The sequence below is a fragment of the Cnephaeus nilssonii genome (genome assembly GCF_951640355.1).
Source record: "Cnephaeus nilssonii genome assembly, chromosome: 17".
Lineage (NCBI taxonomy): Eukaryota > Metazoa > Chordata > Mammalia > Chiroptera > Vespertilionidae > Cnephaeus > Cnephaeus nilssonii.
The window spans coordinates 26,464,753-26,480,837 of NC_137088.1; the positions used below are offsets into that span (position 1 = coordinate 26,464,753).

The window sequence follows — 16,085 nt, forward strand, 5'->3', positions numbered from 1 at the left end:
GGACAGGTGTGTAAAAAGAGTTTTATGTACTTTTGGTTTTCCATTTTGGAAAAATCTTAAATGATGCTAGCATACTAAATTTTAAAGTGTGGAGCTAGTAAATCTTTTCAGCACTATAGTGATAATAAAATGGAAACGAGTTAGCACCTTTTTATTTTAGAAAGTTTGTCATTTAACACTTGAGCATGGTAGGAGGAAAGACCAAATTAATCAGGTCATCCATGGCGCAGCTCAAATTTGAGTGTCACCTACTTGCTTCAGTGTGTACACTTGGTTTTTTTCATTTGTGTTTACATTCTTCCTATACTTAACAATTTAAATTTTAGAGAACTGCTTTAGAACCATTTGACCAATTTTGCAAATGTCCATCAATGCTTGTTATAATTGCCTCAGCTATCGATTAGAAACTGATTCTGAGTAAGGTCAGAAAACATACCTAGAAAATAATATAACCAGCTGAAATCCTTATTGTTTGCTGTTACACCAAATTCTAATTCAGTTACTCTAGTTCCGTGGTCGGCAAACTGCGGCTTGCGAGCCACATGCGGCTCTTTGGCCCCTTGAGTGTGGCTCTTCCACAAAATACCACGGCCTGGGCGAGTCTATTTTGAAGAAGTGGCGTTAGAAGAAGTTTAAGTTTAAAAAATTTGGCTCTCAAAAGAAATTTCAATCGTTGTACTGTTGATATTTGGCTCTGTTGACTAATGAGTTTGCCGACCACTGCTCTAGTTGAATCTGAGTAGTTGGGGCATAACATTTGTATTTTAGGCATATACATTTTCCTTTTTGTTTGTATTTATCATGATGTGATTTATGTGAAACATCATTAATCAATTATTTGAATTTTTACTTAATTCAAGGTATTATTTGAGCTAATTCACTTATTTTAATTTTTACATATATTCTTAAAGCTATTTGTTGACATAATCTCTTTATGTCTTTTAAAATATCCGCCTATCTAGGGAGATTAGAGAAGTTATATAAAATTGCAGAGAATGTAAAACATTGGAGGAATTGTAATAATTGATGGTCTTTGATTTTCTTAATGTTTAAAAGATGATATTATTTCTTACTGGCTGCTGGTTGATGTTGTCCAGTGATAGTTTCTGTTCACTTCTGATTAAATTCTCATTTATTTCAATAGTGCACAGATAAACTTGAACGAGATAGATTGATCCTCTTCCTTAACAAATTGATCCTTAATAAGGTACAGTATTTCTGCATAAATGTTATTTCCAGAGTCACATGAGTGTGCAACAAAAAGATAAATTACTACAGTTTAAGTTAATTATCCAGACATGGCAATATTTTTAGATCAGAAAGTTTTCTGTACTCTCAGCTTCTAGAGGAAAAAGTTTCTGTCAAATATTCTCTGTACATCTTACCCTAACATTATAGATACTGATTAAATTAATGATAATAAAATTCTTAGTGAAGAATAATGAGGGGTGAAATTGCTAGCTGATTTTTCTTTAGGATTAGATTTGAAGTAAAGTAAATACTCTACAGAAAGTGGAAACTTTTTAATTTATCAGTATGCATTTTGATTTATCAATATACATTTTCAAGTAATTTGAAGACATGAAGAGTTACTTTAGCTCTTCATAGTTTATTTTTAAGACATTTAAATAGGTTTGTGCTGGTTTCTAACAGGAATTTATAGTTGTAATATTTATAACATTCACAATTGCATGATGTTAAAATAAAATTTGAGGTTTTTTAAAATTAAATTTTATACTAATATTGCTTAGTTTTAGTCTTTTAGTAAATAATGCAAATGCTTTAAAATGAAGTGTAATTAGTAATCCTAAGAAATTTTAATTTAAATTATAATCTCTTCCTAACTTCTAAGAAATTACCAGTTTTATCTTACATTTACAGAAATATACTGGAACATTAAAAGGTTTTTTAATATGCCAGATTTTATTTCTGATTATAGAATAATTTGTTTATTAACAAAAAGGCTTGGTAAAATGCAGGATAATTGTAGGACCAGAGTTTATGTGGGTGTTAATCCTGCCAGCCTTTCATTTGTTTGCTTATTTTTATTTTTTAAGTAAAATATTTTATGTGATATATTTGTAACATAGCTTTAACCTTTTTATTTTTGTCCAAATTCATGTTCCTTGAACACAAAATTCTGGAAATATCTATTAGTATCACTTGTATGTTAAGTTTTCCAGATTCCAAATATTCTCTTCCTTGAGAGCCTTTTAGGTAGTAGTACATATTGAAGAGAAAGGTTTTAGACTATGTAAAAATGTTTTTGTCTCCTAGAAAAATGTTAAGGATCTCATGGATTCAAATGGAATTAGAATCCTTGTGGACTTACTTACCCTGGCACATCTCCATGTAAGCCGAGCGACGGTACCACTGCAAGTATGTATGCTTATCTATATTTTACAATTTTTACATCCGTGGAATATACTTTTAGGATCAAAAGAATCTTAAAAATCTGAAAATATGTCAATATATATGGCTACAAGTGTATTGCTCCAATAAGTATAGTAGTAATACATGGGAGATTTAAGTCACACAAAAACGGGAAAACAACTAAGAACAATCCAAAATGGACAGTGATGATTCATTTTTATTTTTTCAATGTCTCTTTGTCTTTTAAAGTAACTACAATGCTAATGTGTCTTATTTTGAGGCAATGCAACCTTTAGGATTTAAACTGTGTTCACCATTTATGTAAGTAGAACTTTTAGCATTGACAGCCATGGAGAATATACGTTGAATCTGGGGACCTTCTTGAAACCAGCCAGTAAGAGGACAGAGCTGCCAGTCTCTGCTGAAAGGCCTCTTCTGATAACCTAACTTACAGAAGGGATCTGTACTTAGCTCATTGGACATTACTTCCTCCTTCTCTCCCTCCCTCCCTTCTTCCCTTCTTTCTTTCCTTTCTGTGTTATGTTTTGTTTTAGTTTATGCTTTGTCTTAGTGCAGGGGAATGTATCATTTTAAATTTTGGCTAGAGTGTGGACAGAAGTGCTATTTGAATAGATGATGGCATTTTATCAGGTATGAATAATAGTAATCGTGGTGCTTGCATAGCATGACAATGTACCAGGTACTATTCTGGTACACATAATATGTTAACTCTTTAAATCCCGAACAACTCTCCCATTTTACAGATGAGGAAACGAAGGAACAGAAATGCTAGGTATATTGCCCAAGGTCAGTGAATAAGGGACAGAGCCTAAGTTAGAACCCAGAAGTCTATGCTCTTGACCACTTTGTTATCCCTCTCAATATGAGTAACTGAAAGCTAATAGTTAAGAGAGTATTTAAAAACCATGTTTTAATAAAACATACTAATTATATAAAATTCTATTTTAGATTTTTATAAACATTGATAAATAAAACTATATAACAATGACCTGTAGTGGTAGTAATAGATTGAAACTAAGTGTTTTAACCACAAAAACTTTCCTGTCAGCATTTTAATGCTTATTGAAACTTTTAGTTGGAATGAGTTTTTCCCTCAAAAGAAGAACTTTAGTATTTTGAGCATCGTGGTTTAAGGTTAATGGTATATGCTTATTTTTATAGCTATTTGCAGTGTTCTTTGCTACTAAAATTTTAGTGCCCTGGGAATTTATAAAGGACCATCAGGAATGTAGATATCTTTGAATTTAGCTTAGATTTTCAAGTAAATGTAGAACCCATTTACTTCTAATGCTTCTTAGAAAGCAAGTCACTTTTTTTTTTTTTACTATTAGGCTAGACATTTAACCCTTACCTCTTAAAATAAGTTCTCTTAAAAATGTAGGTGAATTTTTAAAGGAATAAAACCCAAGAAATGAGTACTATGTAACTTTTTATGACAACTGCCCCCTTAAATTTCGGTCTTAAAAAAGTAACTAAATTATTTTAAAACTTAGAGCAATGTAATTGAAGCTGCTCCAGATATGAAAAGAGAGAGTGAAAAGGAATGGTACTTCGGCAGCGCAGACAAAGAAAGGAGTGGCCCGTATGGATTTCATGAGGTATGTGTCTCAGAGAAATTTTTCATGAAAGTCTTAGCCCTTCTTATTTCCCTGTGCTTAGCACACATAGAGATATTGGAATATTTTAACACTATAATTTGAATTAGTGTCATCAGCTCCAAGGGTTCTGCCTTTCCATATTTACATGAAGGATTAGATGGTTTGCATTTCTAGAGAAACACACACACACATACACTGATGTCTTCAAATCTTAGTGTTTAAAAGCAGTTAATGGAATTAATGAATTTTAAGTAACAGTTGTTATCTTGATAATTATGTCAAACTACACATCTTTTTTATTGTATGAATAGGAAGTTTTAATATGCAGTCTGAAATTTATTAAAAACTGCCTGTACAGCCCAAAGGCAATTTCTTTCTTAACATCTTATGTTTGATCCTGCCCTCCCATCCTTAGCCTCCCAGACTCAGAATTTAGCCAAAGTGTTTTATAGAACACCAAGCCTTTTGTTTGCATAATTTGGTCATTTTACATTCTGCCTACTGTTTTTATTTTTTCCAGTGTTTCTTATACTCACTGGTTGACCAGCTAAATGGTTATTTTCTTATTAGTAGCCCAATTTGGGTTCCTAAAGGCCTGTCAACAAAAGTTTGTTGTTATTCTTTAATAGTGAACTTGTATATTTCATAGTTTAGTATGTGTTTACTATAAAAATAGAAAGCATTAGCAAACCCTTTCGTTTTGTTTTATTTGTCTGTAATAATGATGCCTTGCTTTCATTTAGATGCAAGAACTATGGACCAAAGGAATGTTAAATGCAAAGACCAGATGCTGGGCTCAAGGCATGGATGGATGGCGACCACTACAGGCAATCCCTCAGCTTAAGTGGTGTCTGTTAGCCAGCGGACAGGCTGTGCTAAATGAAACTGACCTTGCTACCCTTATATTGAACATGTTGATCACAATGTGTGGATATTTTCCAAGCAGGTAAAATGTAATTGAACATTTCCATGGTTACCAGGGACTCTTAATCATCTTCTCCCCATTTGTAAGGATGCTTCCTCTGTGATGGCATGGGAGTACTTCGGTGATTTAAAGCAATGGTATTCCATTTGTGGCTTGGGGGGAATGCTACTTTGAATTTTGGAGCTTTTTTGGAAGAAGATATAAGGAAATAATTTGTAAATTATATTGGTAAAGTAGCTAAAAACATCTTTCTCTGAAAGACTACAAATAATGATACTACATTGAGGCTTACTAGCTGCATTCTAGCAATGGTAACAGTTGCCATTCATATGAATCAGGTATAAACTGTTGAAATAAGCACACTGCAGTCTGTAGACAGTGGCAGGTGCCAGCTCCTGACCTGTCAGGTTAGCCACTCCTGGTATAGGAACATGAGTCTAGGCTCACATCTTGCCCCACCTGACGAGTGAAGGTGAGACCTTGTTATCCAGTGATAATCATAATTATGACCCTTCAATGAGACACTTTAATCTTCATAAAATATTTGCATGTACATCAGTTTATTTTATTATGCTACAGATACTTGTGATGGAAATTACTGAGGAACTGTCAATTTTATAATGAGGCTTTAATGTTTTAGTTTTCTTTAAAATTCAGATCAGACTTAAAGTGACATAAATAGTCGTTAGAATAATGTAGCATTGAATTAAGGCTGTACTTGGAAAACACTAAGAGTAGATAAATTGTTTAAATTTATGTGACTTAGTTTGATATGCCCTTTTGGGGGGGAATCTCCACTGACAGTGTTGGACAACACCAAGTTTAATCAATTAAATAATAAATAAGAGTCTCTGGCTCTTCTAGGGTACTGTTTTTCAAGGAAATCTTATGGAAGGAAATGAAGTCATATTAAGCAGCCAAATAGATTTAAACCAAAATACCTAATCATGTTCCCAGCTGTATGAGAGCTTAGTCTTCATTAACAAAAAAAGTAAGGTAATATGCTTCATGCCTAGTAGAATGTCATATGCTCTGATCATATAAATTTTAATGAAAATATTAAAAGTTGACCTTAGAAAATATTTTCTAGAGATCAAGATAATGCTATCATTCGGCCTTTACCCAGAGTGAAAAGACTGCTCTCAGACAATGCTTGCCTTCCCCATATTATTCAGGTGAGTTACTCTTATGTTACCAAATTAGGAATACTATTTTAAGAATCATTTTCCTTATTTAATTTTACTAGGAGCCCCAGTCATTGTTTCTTTGTAGTCTATTCCATTTTCAAAAAGCCTGAACCCTGAATTAGGTTTACTTCACTTACTGCTAATTGAGTTGATATTCTGAATAGACTGTGGAAGATTGTGTATCCAAGAATGTAAATATGGGAAGACTCCAGAATTATTATCTAAAGGTTTTAGTTATTATCCATTCTTAAAATCACACCATTGTAATAACTTAAAGGTGTTGTACTCTGATTTGCTGTGGGCTTTTCTGTTGTGGACATTTCTGTTCAGATGCTTAAGTGAAAGTGCACTGCAGTTACTGTTCCTTATATTCCACTACCTCCCCACCCCCAGCCAAGAGGACTGTGCTGCTGTATGTGTGAGCTGGTGGGAGAGGCTTTTGTTTTCTATTCTGGACCCTGTTGGCATGTAGGTGAAGGACCATACCTGAAAATCTAACTCTCCCAAATGTTTTTCCAATACCTATGAAACTAAAAGGAAAGAAGTAATGCATCCTTCAGGCCCAGAAAGGATGACTAAAAAACAAATTTTAACAGATTTGGTCAGCGTAATGTGAAACTTTGTGGGGGAAAGATCTATTTTAATCAAACATCTTTAGTAATATCTAAATAATTAAAGTTATTTAAAAGAATTTTAATTCTAAAAGTAGTTCCTTTTAACAATATATGCCTCCTATATATTTTTTTAATACTTAGTTAAAAAATATATTTTTGAGAAGCTATTTTGTTTTTCTTTAATTTTCTATGTTCTGGAAGACTGAATCTTGCTAAGCACAGTTAGGCAATAGTAGTTTTCAGGAACATTATCTATATTGGTTGGTACAGATTTTTGTACTTCATTTGATTTTAAGAGCAATCACCAGTTTTACCATTGGATATAGCTTTAGAATTTTTAGACTGGTCTTAGATACCTCTAAGATACCAGTAAATGTCCAAGTCTTCTGGTATAGTCACAATTTCAAATACTTCGGGATTTTGCCTGCTAATTCCCATATTTTGTTGAAAGTGTTGTCAAATCCTATGTTACTGTATCTCGATCTTTCCATGAAAAAAAATATGTCATAGTACTAAACACCTTTTTGAACACAGAGAAATTTAAATTATTAAAGACATATAGCTGTTCAGTCTCATATTTGAATCTAAAACTTTGACCTCCTAATCTGAGCTAGTACTTTGGTTTTAAATCTATTTTTTTTTACTAGTAACATTTGACATCACATTGGGGATTCTTTTGGAAGTAATTGTTTATAGAAAATTGACATGCCACTTTTATTAAGCTAAAACTTACTATATTTCTTTATCAAGTATTTATTCTAGCAATGTTTTATGACTTTTTTTTTTCCCGAGCTTCATTACTGTGATCTCAGATGCAAGTATTGCCAGTTCAGATTTCTAGAGACCACATCTTTTGGTACTTTCTAGTAGTAGAAATAACTACTGATATTCGGTTACCCTCTTGTCCTCTACCTGCATGTGTAGATCTATTGTTTACCGCTATTTTACTGATGGCGTTCTCTGCTCCTTGAGTTCTTAAGTCTTCTTTGGGGGATACTTCATCCGCTCAACTGAAAATAAACCAAAGGATTGCTGCTTTTTTTCCCCCTTTTGTCACAAGATTCCTGCACAAGAAACAATTTTACCTATAATGGTGACAAAACAGCTTCAGGCATGTTTGGACTTTCTCTGAATAAATTTTGATCAGTTCTAATATTTTATATCTCTGCATTAACTATTGTAAAATGAATCATCTTCAAATCTTTTTAGAATCTCATATCTGAATCTAAAACTTTGACCTCCTAATCTGAGCTAGTACTTACTCTTGTTTTAAGTTTATTTATTTTTTTGCTAGTAATATTTGATAGACAAGCTTACTGAATCCCATGGATTTTTATTTTGTAACTTACTGCATATAAGAAACTATAACCTCAGTATAAGAAATACATAAACCTAAAATGAATGATGATATTGCAATTTTTTTACAACCCAGTAACAAAAACATTTTAATTCTTTTTTAGCTACTGCTGACCTTTGACCCTATCCTTGTTGAGAAGGTTGCTATTTTGTTATACCATATCATGCAAGATAACCCACAGTTACCTCGTCTTTATCTTACTGGAGTATTTTTCTTTATCATGATGTATACAGGTTCCAATGTGCTTCCTGTAGCTCGGTAAGAACTCTAATGGTAATCTATTTAAAATTATTGTTGGAATTGTACATGGATTGATTTGTGTGTGAGTGTGTGTGTGTGTGTGTGTGTGTGTGTGTGTCATTGCTTTCATTAAATTTTTCATTATAAAAGTAGTTTATATGTCTGAAAATACAGAAATTAGAAGAATAGGGGAAAGTGACTCAGTATTACACCACTTTTATCACATCTAACATAAGAATTTTATCACCTAGTATTTTAATAGACATGTTTAATGTAATCATATTCCTATTGTGCATGCAATTTTGTAATTTTTTTTTCTTAAATTTGGATACTTTGTGCTATTGGTGAGTACCTCAGTTAATTAGAGTATTGTCCTGATGTGCCAAAGTTGCAGGTTCGATCCCCAGTCAGAGCACATACAGGAAGCAACCAGTGGATGCATGAATGGGTGGAAAAATGGGTCGATGTTTCCCTCTCCTTCTCCCTCTCAATAAATACAATAAAAATAAATAATTTCAAAAATTGGATAATTTTTCACGTTATTATCTAACCTTAATATGACCATTGTTTAAAAACCTTTCTGTTCACTTAAGTTCTTGTGTTAATGAGAAAATAAACATTTTGGCGATCTGGATTTACAAGTTGCCTTTTATGGCTTTTACTTATATAGAAAGACCTCATCTTTAAAAAACTAAGGTTACTAAATCTAAATCAGTTTCTGTGTCTGATAAGTAATCTTTTCCCCTAGATTTTTGAAGTATACGCATGCCAAACAGGCTTTCAAGTCAGAGGAGGTAAGCCAGATGAATCCTCTACATGCATGTTTCACACTGGGTAAGATGTGTTGGCAACAAAGCTTCCTGAGCTATGAATGTTTACTAGATTAGGAGCACTTGGGGGCAAGTGTTATTTTAGTACATTTTTACAGTCCCTTATGGTACATCGCACACAGTCTAACCAGTGATGGGCAACCTTTTGAGCTTGGTGTGTCAAACTTCGCCAAAAAACTGAGCATAACTCGGGTAGTGTATCACTTTGAGGAAAAAACTAACTCCAAGACTCTAGTCGCAAATGTTTCATCCTCAGGAGCAGCAAATGTCTCATCCTTGGCATGCGGCCGCATGTCATCAGAAATGGCTACGTGTGTCAGTGCTGACACGCGTGTCATAGGTTCGCCATCACTGGCTAAGCTAATACTTTTTAATGAAAATAAATGTTGCCCATTAGACTTCATATTGCAAATTGAAGATGTGGATTATAACGTGACACCACACTGAATGTAATGTGTTCCCTTTGTGTAAAATTTGGATTAATTTTCAGAAATAGTTCATTATATACCTGAGTCCCATATAATCAATTAACATTCAGTATGACTTAAACTTTCTTTTTGTTCAGATTCCAAGATGGTGATTTCTTTTTTAAAGCTACTTAATTTTTTAGGCACTTTTCTTGTCATTTTACTGAGGAGGGAAAGTAGGAATCCAGAAAAAGATGACTTATTCAACCTGAAACTTTAAATATACATTTGCAGAAATATTTATTGTCAACACATAACTGAAGTGTGTTTCAAATTTCGTTAGGCTTTTTTCATGGAGCATTGGTTTTCAGATTTTCTTAAGAGCAGAAGAATAAACCAAAACCAGATCATTTGTTTAGGAGACTAATCAAGGAATGTTAGACCACTTTGACACTAGACCAAACTGCATGTTTATAGAGTAGCCAGTGAAGCCCTACGACATAGTCTGTCTCTGATAATATTAAAGTGATGCCCATGCCAGTGTCATTTCCACAGCTTTATACAATGAAAATGAAAATATAAAAAAGTTTTCAAAAATTGCCTCTAATGACATTACCTTAATGTAGCCTTAGGCATTTTGGGCATATTTTTTTACGTTTTTGTGGTGCAGTTATTCATATGTAATCTTATTTTCAAATTTTATATGAGAAACTATATATGTCATTTCATCTAACAATATTTAGAATAATTAAAACAAAATAGTGTTGTTTTTATAGCAGAACTCTGGATACAGGAATTACTAAATAATAGTATTGTAAAGAACAGAACAAGCAATTCTTCAGCCAAAAGTTTAACAGATAGTAAATTTATGGTTTTTATTAGCAAAAGGCCTAAAAATATTCATAATCTAATTTTTCTTTGCACTAAGTGATAAAACCATGTCTGGGTTTTTTCCCTGGGCCGTTGCCAAATCCTAAAGAAATGAAATGTCCTCAGTTTGCCTGGAAGGAAATAAGAGAAGTTCTTATTGTCTTTAGGATTTTATTTCCATCAGGCAGAAAAATGAGTTTTAAAATTTAGTATGATTAAGTGTGATCATTACCCTGACTCCATTTGGCCAGCCAGATAATGTGGCGTTTTTAATATAGTTAATTATACTTACTTTGAATAGGAATTCATCTAAGTCCTAGCCACCTTCATGCCAAGAGACTCATTTAGACAGGGGTGGGGAATCTTTTTTTCTGCCAAGGGCCATTTGGATATTTATAACATCACTGGTAGCCTATGTAGAATTATCAACTTAAAAATTAGCCTGCTATATTTATATTCAGTCGAACATTTAATTAATTAACTCACCCCTAATGCCTTGGCAGGGCCAGACCAAATGATTTTTGTGGGCCTTATATGGCTCGAGGGCCCAATATTCCCCATTCCTACTTTAAGATCTTGATTTTCTGGATTTACTAATTTTTTTTTAAAATATATTTTATTGGCTTTTTACAGAGAGGAAGGGAGAAGGATAGAGAGTTAGAAACATCGATGAGAGAAACATCAAACAGCTGCCTCCTGCACACCCACTACTGGGGATGTGCCCGCAACCAAGGTACATGCCCTTAACCAGAATTGAACCTGGGACCCTTCAGTCCGCAGGCCGACGCTCTATCCACTGAGCCAAACCGGTCAGGGCTGGATTTACTAATTTTACTTGTTTTTGAAAACAAGCAGGTATAGGTGGGAACTGCAGTCCACGATGTAACACAGAATAACTGATGTTAATCTCTTTCACATCTTTCTGTGTTGTCCATCACTATTGTTCATGGTCAAAGGCCAGTTGGCAGCCCTGGCACCTGAGGAGGTTAAGACTGCTGCAGGGCTGAAGGTGTTAGTTCACCTTGGAGCTCTTGTCAAGCCACTTTAAACCAGAAACATTTCACTTCGCATTTTGCCATGTTTCTATCTAAATTTCCAGAGCACAAAAGCAATTTTTTCTAGTTTTCTTTTCTTAAATGTTCGCCAAAAAATTGAAAGATAGCTTTACTGTTTCTGACAACATTTTGTTTTGTTTTAAGTCAAAAGGACAAGATATTTTTCAAAGAAGTATACTTGGGCACATCCTACCAGAAGCAATGGTTTGTTACTTAGAAAATTATGAGTCTGAAAAGTTTTCTGAGATTTTTCTTGGAGAATTTGACACACCAGAAGCAATCTGGAGCAGTGAAATGAGGTAAGTACTCAGCTGATTGTATTTTATACTCAGAATCTTTGCCCCTTGCTGTCTGATTTGACTCTTATGAAAAGACCTGCTTTTACTAGTGGCATAATCTGAAGCTACAGCAGTCATTGGTGTCAAATCAAGCGACAAGGCCATAAGCTTTTTTCAATTTTTGACATGATTTGACAAAATTACTGTGACCTTAATAGAGCTTTGCATAAAGGTGTAGACCCCTTTATCATTGGTGCTTCTTAACCCTTTGCACTCGCTTGTTTTTTTCTCGATTCCTTTATTCTAATGCTAACCGTTTCGAGTCATACTAGACATCCAAGTGCAAAAGGTTAAGTCAGTTTGCAGAACTGGTACAATTTTAGGCAGTGAACTAATATATATTTATGGAATATGTGGAGATAAAATCAAAACACAGTTCTTGGGTATTTGGAAATAGAACTGTACTCCACTAATTAAAAATTATGCCCATATAAAATGAACCATACCAGAGAGATTCTAAATTCATTTTAGAATGAGGGCTCCATAGCCAGAACATTTTGACCTTACTCTGGAGATTAGGGTTCCTAACGAATCTCCTTGTTAGGAGGAGAATGCCATAGGGAAAAGCTGATGGAAACGTAGAAAAAGGAGAAGCCCAGAAGCAGATGTCATTGTACAGGAAAGACTTGGCACTTGAGTGTTCCAGTGTCAGGGCCACCTCTGTGGAGAACCCCTCAGTCCTCTCAGCTGAACGCCAGTTGTCCTGAGTCAGTCCTTCACTCTCCTGTGGCTGACTTCACACTCACAATGCCACCTGCTGGTTATCATTTGTATCCTCCTATAGGTTGACCTATAGGCTTGGCATGTGCTAGCCACCAATTTGAATATATTCTGTGTGGTCATCATTTTTCTTTAGGAAAAAATATATAAGAATATAAAGAAGTTTACAACACAGTTTTTTATGTATTATTTTTCTTCTGAAATTTATTGTTAGGCCTTCCCCAGCTAAAAGATGTAACTTTCAGAGTACTAATCAAATCAAATTTCTGCTTAGCTGAGGGCCAGATCCCAGATTGGTTAAATTGACTAAAGTAAATACCAAGCAGTGAGCTTCTTTGGGATGATAGCTAATTGAGTTCCCTGGCTATGCCCATGTGCTGCATGCAGATTTCTTACCATTTGACCATCTCATGACTGATATTTCAGTAGCAGTGACTTGTAATAGGAAGGACTGGTAATATCAGCCTTTCTTTCTATGGTCTTCTTTGTAGGTAGGTATTACAAATAAGTTTATATCCATTGAAAGTTTTTATATAAGTTTAAAATACCCTGAGTAACATTCTCAGGGTATTCTAAACAAATGAGTTACTCTAAAGAAGGTCCATGTAATTATTTTGCATGATTATCTATCTTAACCTTTTCTTTAAAATCAAATAATCCTTTCGTAATGCTTGGATGTTTTTATGATTGTAGGCGTCTCATGATAGAGAAGATCGCTGCCCATCTTGCTGATTTCACACCTCGTCTTCAGAGTAACACTAGAGCACTTTATCAATATTGTCCCATCCCAGTTATCAACTATCCACAACTAGAAAATGAACTATTTTGTAATATTTATTACCTCAAACAACTTTGTGATACACTCCGATTTCCAGACTGGCCAATTAAAGACCCGGTAAGTTAGCAGATTAATTTGTGCCTTCTTAAAGTATAAAAAATAGCCTCTAATCATTTCTGGGTATTTCTTCTGTCAGTTCTAGAAGGTTAATGGCTTCCTGAAGTATCTGCTCTTACTCTAAGCACCATGTAAAGGGTAGTTCAGTGTATTTGGGTACACACCAAACTGAAAGATTTTTTTTTTTTGAGGGAGTATTAGGATCTTTATAATCTTGACCTTCTGTGACAGAAATGAAACAAACTTAATTTCATGTATATTACACGATTGTTACTATACTAGCTTGGTGGAAGCTTGTCTCTAGAGCAGATTGATTAAGTTCACACATGTCGGAGTAAGCTGGTGTTGGACTTAGTCTCAGTTTGGCCTTAGGCAGTAGTACTACTAATACTTATAATAGCAACTATCTCATGTGGTAGGAGACTTTTTGAGAATTTACATAAGAAACAGCACAATTCCTGGCACACATCTGAGGCAGTATGTGTGACATACTTATTTGTATAGTAGTATCTGCTGCCTATCTGTCCACAGTGCCCTGGGACCCCTCCGGTGTGAGCCCTTGGATATCTGCCTAAAGCCTGGAATAAAATAGGCCTGGCTACGTTGTTGGATTATTATTGTGGCAGAGGGTATACCATTATCTTTACCATCAAAAGGTTTCAGAACAGTTGCCATTTGTACCACCAGGCACTGCCTCTTTATAGTGCTCTGACCACATGAAGGCATGTAGACTCTGCTACTTGTCTGGATTCAACTTGAGATCGTTGAAAAAGTATGGGCTTTTTAGTCAGACCTAGGTTTGAATCCAGCTCCATCACTTATTAACTGGGAAATGTGTAGCTATCTCTCAAAATCTCAGTGTTTTCTTGTATTACTGAGATTTTTATACATGCCCAAGTTTCAGACTTGATCCCCGGTAGGGGGCGAGCAGAAGGCAGCTGATCAATGTTTCTCATCAATGTTTTCCCCTCTGTCTCTCTTTCTCCTCCCTCTCCTTCTCCCATTCTCTCTCTCTAAAAAAATCAATAAAAATATATTTTAAAAATATATAGTCCTGTAACAAATATCTTGCTATTCAACAGTGTTTTGGTTATATGTGTTTCAGAAAACTGTTAATTGGATAGTCTAGAAATATCAGTTTAAATAAATATAGCACAAGGATTTTGTGGCTTACAAGTTATATTCTGAAATAGTTTTATTTTAATAGATATAAATTTTAATCCTCTATCTTTAAGGTTAAACTTCTAAAAGATACCCTTGATGCCTGGAAGAAGGAAGTAGAAAAGAAGCCACCTACTATGTCAATAGATGATGCTTATGAAGTGCTTAATCTCCCTCAAGGACAGGGACCGTGAGTTATTTTCAGTATTATCTTCTCCCTTCCTCTTGCTGTTCCTGTTATGCGTGAGGAAGAGATTTTATAGCAATACTAGAGGCCCAGTGCATGGGATCCCTTGGCCTGGCCTGTGCCCTCTTGCAATCCAGGATCTCTCAGGAGATGTTGGACTGCCGGTTTTGGCCCAACCCCCAAAGGCCAGGCCAAGGGACCCCATCGGTGCACGAATCTGTGCACCGGACCTCTAGTATGCATATAAGATCTTTGGTTAATCTCTTCCCGCCCTCCCCTTCCCACCTCCCCCCTTTCCTCTGAGATTCGTCAATCTGTTCCATGTTTCCATGCCTGTGATTTCTGTTCCTGCATTTAGAGTCTGCCCCCTCATGGTTAGTATGCATAATAGTGATTGGTTGAACAGTCAAACAGTCGCTTAGGCTTTTATTTATATAGATACCTGAGACACTAAATGACAGATGCTTTGGAAAGATTGCAGATTCACTTTATCAGTGAAATTTTACAGTAGAATAGATATGTTAGAGAAAAATAGTTTAAAAGACATTTTCTTAAGTATAAAACAGAATGTCTACATTTTGGGGAAGGTTGATAGTTAAAATGACTCAGAATTATAGAGTTCAAAGTGATATTTTGGAAAATTTTAAAATAATTTCTTAGTTCTTCAAACCCCAAATATTGTTTTGTAATTATAAGTGAATGATAACTTTATAGAAGGAAAATTTAGGTTTTATCTTTTATATGAAAAGATAATATATAAAGGATAATCTTAAATTTAACTGGGTTTGATTTAACACCTTATGTATGATCATATATAGTAAAGTAAGGTTCTTAAAGTACCATTTTAGATGATTTTGTAAATATTTTTTCTTGCACCCTACTGTATTCATAAAACAATTTTCCTATTTAACAGGCACGATGAGAGCAAGATCAGAAAAGCTTATTTCCGACTTGCACAAAAGTACCACCCTGATAAGAATCCAGAAGGAAGAGTATGTACTACCTATGGAATTAGGGCTTTGGGATTGGCTTCCTTTTACTCTGTTACTGTTTTAGATAGAAAATAGATATATTCATCCTCTGTGTCAGTATCTGCCTCATAATATAATGCCCAGGGTGTGTTTAACTTCAAGCCCATGTTTTCTGCATGAGTGGCCCTCCCTCAGTTTACCAAAAGCACTACCCTTGATACTAGCAACGTAGGGATTTTATTCACATGGCTGTTTTAAGTATTAAGTAAGATAATGTATGTAAAGCACTTAGTATAGGGCCTGCCATAGTACTCAATAAATAGTAGTTCTTATATT

At 34.6% G+C, this 16,085-nt stretch overlaps 1 protein-coding gene across 2 annotated transcripts in view; it reads left to right on the forward strand.

Moving 5' to 3' along the window:
• DNAJC13 (DnaJ heat shock protein family (Hsp40) member C13) overlaps positions 1-16,085 on the forward strand; it is a 112,206-nt gene that overhangs the window by 58,859 nt on the left and 37,262 nt on the right. For both annotated transcript variants that reach the window (XR_013814810.1, XM_079794542.1), the window contains exons 25-35: positions 1,145-1,207; positions 2,278-2,379; positions 3,888-3,992; positions 4,736-4,938; positions 6,008-6,092; positions 8,179-8,333; positions 9,064-9,109; positions 11,622-11,776; positions 13,229-13,430; positions 14,666-14,781; positions 15,692-15,770. Coding sequence is in view for 1 of the 2 variants with exons in the window: in XM_079794542.1 (XP_079650668.1) it covers positions 1,145-1,207; positions 2,278-2,379; positions 3,888-3,992; positions 4,736-4,938; positions 6,008-6,092; positions 8,179-8,333; positions 9,064-9,109; positions 11,622-11,776; positions 13,229-13,430; positions 14,666-14,781; positions 15,692-15,770 (1,311 nt within the window). In the remaining variant the exon portion in view is untranslated. The remainder of the gene's footprint in view (positions 1-1,144; positions 1,208-2,277; positions 2,380-3,887; positions 3,993-4,735; positions 4,939-6,007; positions 6,093-8,178; positions 8,334-9,063; positions 9,110-11,621; positions 11,777-13,228; positions 13,431-14,665; positions 14,782-15,691; positions 15,771-16,085) is intronic.